Source organism: Octopus bimaculoides, chromosome 20, assembly GCF_001194135.2.
Source record: "Octopus bimaculoides isolate UCB-OBI-ISO-001 chromosome 20, ASM119413v2, whole genome shotgun sequence".
In the NCBI taxonomy this organism is placed as follows: Eukaryota; Metazoa; Mollusca; class Cephalopoda; order Octopoda; family Octopodidae; genus Octopus; species Octopus bimaculoides.
Window position 1 is genome coordinate 28,591,815 of NC_069000.1, and position 6,542 is coordinate 28,598,356.

General features: G+C 34.2%; 1 protein-coding gene across 1 annotated transcript in view; it reads right to left on the reverse strand.

Moving 5' to 3' along the window:
* Window positions 1-6,542, reverse strand: part of LOC106874719 (cell adhesion molecule-related/down-regulated by oncogenes) — a 315,401-nt gene that overhangs the window by 115,643 nt on the left and 193,216 nt on the right. The window contains exon 3 of the mRNA XM_052974960.1: window positions 5,369-5,653. Coding sequence (XP_052830920.1) covers window positions 5,369-5,653 — 285 coding nt within the window. The remainder of the gene's footprint in view (window positions 1-5,368; window positions 5,654-6,542) is intronic.

The window sequence follows — 6,542 nt, forward strand, 5'->3', positions numbered from 1 at the left end:
TGGTGTGGTGATCACTGAAAGTCTTTTTGCTTTCTTTCTCTCTTTTCCCCCTTCTTTCTTTCTTTCTTCTTTCTTTTTCTCCTCTTTCCTTTTTTCCTCTTTCTTTATCTCTTCTTTGAGTTATATTTATAATACAAAATGAACTGTCTCTGCTTTACTTTCAAACATTCAATTTTGGAAAGAATTTTTTGATGAAATGTAGTTCCATTGCTTTTCGGTATTAGGGAAACATTTTGAATTTTCCATCGCTGCATATTTACAGATGTTTACTTAATGGAATCATGCGCAATTCCTTTTGTCAGATATGTTGCCTGTGGATTCTTGCACGTTGGCAGAGGGAATTATTTGTTTCTCCAATGTAATAGTTTGGGCAGGTAATGCAATATATAAGGTTTTGCATTTTGCAGTACATATCTGCATTTATTTTGAAAAGGGATCCACTCTTGAATTTTATGTGGGAACCACTTTCTAAATATTTAAAGTTGTTGTTGTTTCATGTTCCACATCTTCTATCTCCACATTCTTTTACTAAGAATTCTGATTCATTCTCTAATTTGAATTCTGCCCTTGTGAGGTGGTTTTAAAAATTTTTTGGTTGACGTCTACTATTCCATAAGGTGTTTTTCAATCAGATTTTTCATTTTGCGGCTTTGTAGGAGTATAGGTAAATTCGATTTTATGGTGTGAAAGATGTTGGTTATTCCAGGACTCTGTGTGTTAACAAACAAAATCATATTTTCATTAACTTTTTCCATAGGTGTCTGTAGTTGGGTAATGTTCAGTTTCATTCCCTTTTTAATTCTCTCATTAATTAATCCTAAGGGAGTATTTCTGCATTGTGAGGAAGTCTTTGAGTTCGTTGAGTTGGATTTCATGTATTTTGGGGTCAGTCACTATAGCACAGATGTGTCTTGCCATGCTGTATGGGATGTTTCTTTTTGTGATGGATGGCAAAAGTAGAAATTTAAATACTGGGGTGTGTCAGTTTTTTTTTATAAAATATGTCTGTTGTGACTGTGGAGTTCTGTAGTTTTATGTGGATATCCAGGAATGGCAATTCATTGCAATTGGATTCTGTTGTGAATTTGATGGATGGGTGAAGTGTGTTCAGTATATTGCTAAATATACTTAGATCTTCACTCGATTTGTCCCAGAAGATGAAGTAATCATCAAGAAAGTGTTTACACTTCTTTAAGATATATTTCTTGTATTTCTGATCAAACGTTTTTCCTACTTCCTCATAAAGTTTTTCTTCCAAGTATCCCATAGCTAAGTTTGCATATGAGGACGTAAACCATGTCTCCATACCCATACCCTTTATCTGTTGTTATGTTTTATTGTCGAATCTAAAGGTATTTTCTTCTAGTGCTAGGCACGTGGCCTTGGTCATGAAGTCAGTCTTGAAGCATTCATTTATTTGTCCTCTATGTTTCTCTACCCAGTGTTTGATTGCTTCTAGGCCTAAAGTGTGAGGTATATTAGTATAGAGATTGGTGACATCAAAACTGGTAAGTGTAGTACCTTCTGTGACAGTGGGAGGGATGTGTTGGATGAAAGCTATGCCATCCCTGGGTATTAAAGGGCACAAGGGTTTTAGGAGTATATCTAAAAAATGACTTAACTGTTGTGTTGGTGCTTGAGAGCAACTGTTGGTCTTAGTTTGAGATCAGCGGGCCTTAGTATCTTTACGTACTGGTTCTTCTGCTTATTTATGGCACTTAGTATTTCGGAGCTTTTGTGGATTTTGGGCAATCCATAGAAATCGCTCTCTTTGATTACAGAGTTGCATATATAATCTTTCTCCTTGTCTGTGAAGGAATCATGGAATTCACTGATTAGTCTTCTGATTTTATTCATTATTGTTTTTTTCTGGGTGTGTTGGTTCTTCCTTGTAGTAGGTTTGGTTTGTTAACATCTCCAATATTTTATCTTTATAATAGTCCTTGTCCATGATTACTATGGCCCCTCCATTATCAGCTTCTTTTAGAATGATTGAGTTGTTGTTCTTCAGTGATTGTAAGGCTTCCTTTTCTTCTTCATGAAGGTTTTGTTTGCATCTGTGGGTATTTAGGGGTAATTTTGAAATCCTGCCAATATACGCATCTAAATATTTGTCCTTTCTCTTGTAAGGGGTGAAGTGGGATTTATTTCTGACTATTGATTCATCATTTAAATCCTTACTGCTGAAGAATTCTATAAGTCAGAGGTGGTGGTTGAAGTGTTCAATATCAGATTTCAGTTCAATGAAATTAGGGGTGGGTGTTGGGGTAAACTTGAAACCTTTTAATAGGAGGTTCATCTCATTCCTCTCGAGGTTTCTATTTGACAAATTCCAAAATTCTGGTGACCTTTTTTCTTGATATTCAATATCTGTACACCACACCTAACACTCTATACACACACACACACACACACACACACATATATATATATATAAATATTCACAATAATCTCTTCTGACACCCTGCTTCAGAAAGCAACATGCAGGATCTTGCCGTTTTCTAAATGCTGAAGGGACTGGTCAAAAATGATCTCTTGAGAATTTCTTCCCTTCCTTGATGACCACAAATATAGATGCACACAGACTTCATTGGAGATCAGTTTTTTTGTCACATACAAATAACTTCTTGTACTGGAAGAGATTTTGAATAAAACTATTATTGCTTTTTGTATCAACATACTCTTTGCTTTTGTCTATCAACAGAATGTCAGAGTTGAACTGGTATTATAACCATTTACATTATTGTAAAAAGATATTTATGGGGAGGTTCCATAAATTAAACAATTTTATCCAGTTTGTGCTAAAAAGGTTTGTTGTATTTTTTGATACAAAAACTTTAGCCTTCAAAGTTTTCCCACGAATTGTTGCCTTACTAATCATTTCGCCCAAAAATTGTAATTGTTTTCCTGAGATGCCTCTTGCCATTTTTGTAGTTTTTCTCAATGAAGGCCTTCCTATTTTTTTCCATGTATCCTTGTAAATTATTGTGATGTCACTACCTGTGTCCAACTGTAGTTTCATATTCAAATTCTTTATTTCTATAGTGACAAATTTTCTTTTTTGTGCCTTGCTTTGCATTTGTGTTGACAATACTTTTTTTCTCGAATTTTTTTTTGTTTGACCTTTTTTGTTTCTCCCAAAAATGTGAACTCTTGTGTCCAATTTTCCCACATCCAAAAACATTTTAGATTCTTAAAAGGGCAGTTTCTTTTGAAATGTATTTCTCCATACCCATAACATGGTTTGGGTATTGAGTTTGTTTTTCTTTTTTCATATCTGTTACTGGTTGACACATATCTATATTTGAATAGTCCTTTTCAATTTTTTTCTGCGTCCTGACACAGATTTATAATTCTTTGGCATTTTTCAACCACTTTTAGAGTTAGTTTTGAATCTTGTTCAAGCTTTGTCAATATTCGAACCCTTATATCTGCATCTTTACTTGCCGTTAATCCTTGTATGAAGATTAAACATTTAAACATGTCCAGGCTTAATTCGTTGAGTTTAAATTTTTCACATTCTCTATTTACGATTCCAGCATACGTGACAAAATCTTCCGTTTCTTTTTTTTTTCACATTCAAACACTCCCAGTGAATATTAAATAGTATACTTATTTCACTGAATATTTCAAATAATAGCTTAATTGTTTCTTTGAAACAAATTTCGGATGGTTTTTCTTGGCAAGATCTAATCACAAAACTTTCCATGTTCTGCTGGTGATAATTTCCTTAAAAAAGATGTACCTTCTTTCCATCCATCCAACTTTTACACTCTTCCTTGAAGATTCCTTCATATCTTCTGAAGTATGCAGAAAACATGACCCCTTCTTCTGGATTATACGTGAATTCTTCAATTGAATTAGCAACCACGTCTACCGAAAACAAACTTGAAGTGTCTTTTGAATGCAACAATAATTCCAACAATTATTGATTTTGTTGTTATTGCTGTCGTACCTGTTCTTGTTGTTGTTGTTGCAACTGAACCATGGAAGCTAATAGGTCTTCCATGCTAAGAATGTCCACTGTGAGCTTTGAATGTCTCGTCGCCACTGTTGTGTCTCGATACTATTATGACCGTCTTTGAACTCACTGGATATGCCACTTTATAACATGGACTTAAAACAAGGTTATAACAATACAAATATAAATCAGAAACAACACATAACAAACAATATCTCTTCTCAATGACTTCTAAGACTGTCTTCACAAAGCGTCCACACACACCTCACTGTCCCTCACTGACAGTGTGCATGCGTCTTTATACGGTTTAGGACAGTTGACTTGCTTATCCCACAGGGGTGTCAGGATTTCACCACAACAAAAAAAAAAAAAACCCTAAAAAGATGGGATGCTCATGGTTGGAATGCCTTTGATCTTAAGTCTGTTTAACAGTATTGATCTGGTGCAAAACAACAACATCCACATTAATATTGTTATGCACATGACAATCTGTTACAGTGGCTCCTAAACTTTTCTTTTAATTTCGGGAGACAACATGCAGTGACATGTTCTCTGGTTCCAACCTTGCTGCAAGTCCAAGTGTCACCACCCATGGTGCAGAGGAGAGAAAAATCAATAAATGTAGGGGCCTGATCAGCTGCTGTCAGAGGTCAGCTGTTTTAGGACTCTGTACTACTGATTTCTTCTGCAAAATAGGGATAGTGACAACCTGTTGGAGAAACGAACTCCACAAGGTGGAGTGGTTGCTGCAGTGAGTGTCACTCGCCATTCTCCACAGCAGTACCATCACAGTCATTACTCAAGTGTGTGGCTGAGCATACCATCTGTTCTGAGGTATGTGGCTCATTTTCCCCTCCATCTTCTGCTGCATTACTTAACCCCTTTTTTCTTTTCTTTCTTATCTCTCTTTTTTCCATTTTTCTGTACAGTTAAATTTGAAGAAATAAAAATGATAACTGAACATGTATTTCACTTGAAACAAAAGAATTCATGGTTTAGAATAAATAAAAATATTTTGGTGTATGCATAAAGTAAAAAAAAATAATGTATTAAACAAAGGTTATATATTTTAGTCTATAAACATAAATAATTTGAACTATGGACAATTATTAAATTTCTATTATTTCATTATGCAATAAATGAAGTATAGGTTTAAAATTTGAGTTTGTATTTTTCACAATTCTAAAAATATGCTTTATTGTATTTGCAGCACTATATAAGAATCACTGGTTTACCATGGGAATTTATCCAGAAAAATCTGGAAATTCAATTTGAAAAGGTACATAGAACTGCTGAAGCATTTTATCCAGACACAATTGAAAAATTGTAGTAGATAAACATACATACAAATGCATTCAAGTTATACATACATAGAGATGTATATAGAGAAGTGTTTGCAATACTTACGAGGTACTTGCAGCCAGGCAGGTTGACTGATGAGTGATCCAACATCAGTAGTTGCAATACAATAATACATTCCTTCATGGGAATATAATGTATTTCCAGAATGGAATTCACTTATGGAAAGACTGGTCCCATTTACCATAACTCCTTGATAGTCATTATTGATGGGTTTATCTTGATAGTACCATTGTACCTGAGCTGATACAGGTGTTACTGGACATGTCAAGACAACTGGACTATTTTGAAGTACTACAGTGGACATTGGTTCTTGTAAGTATTGAATCAGTTCTGAAAGAGAAGAGAAACTTTTTTTAAGCATGTGTGAAAATGTACAAAAGAAATGTAAAAAACCCCCCAAAAAACTACAATATATATATATATATATATATATATATATATATAGCATCCAGCTGTAAAAACTATGTCAAAACTGACTGAAACGTTAAAGACTTTCTCTATTCCCAAGCGTTAAACTAATACATCCTTTTGTTGTTTACACCACCTGTCCTCGTCTGTTGTTGTTTTTTCTGTAAATTCTCCCATATATATGTATATATATGTATGTATGTGTGTGTGTGTATGTGTATATATATATATATATATGTATGTATATATATGTGTGTATATACATGCATAAATATATATATTTTCTCTCTCTTATTCTTTTACTTCCTCTTCTCTCACTATTCTATCCTATTACTCTGTCACTCTGTCACTCCTCCTCTCTTGCTCACATGACCATTGGCCAAATTTCTTTCTCTCCATTGTAGATAGAACAAGGAAGACGTGTTCTTGTTTGTCTCCTGTCCTAGCTTGATTTACATGTTTGCTACCACAACCTCGTTTAGGCTTACCAGCACTTCCTGTTTGTTTTCATTGTTCTGTTTGTGTTACTTATTTTGACCCTCCACAAAACCCCAAATTTTATTTAATTTGCTTTGCAAAAGCAACCGTTTTATCGAAAGCATATATTGTTGTTAAATGCTCGAAATACAAGACTAGAAAAATAGCCAACAACTGATGAAGGGTTATTCTTTATGTTGTTTGTTTTGTTTCTATTTGTGTTTTTCGTTGTTCGAAAGAACAGTTCATGTTTCATGCATGTGTGCTTTGTACCTTTTTGTTGTACACATTTCATGACATCCTGTACCCACATATGCATATATATATATATATA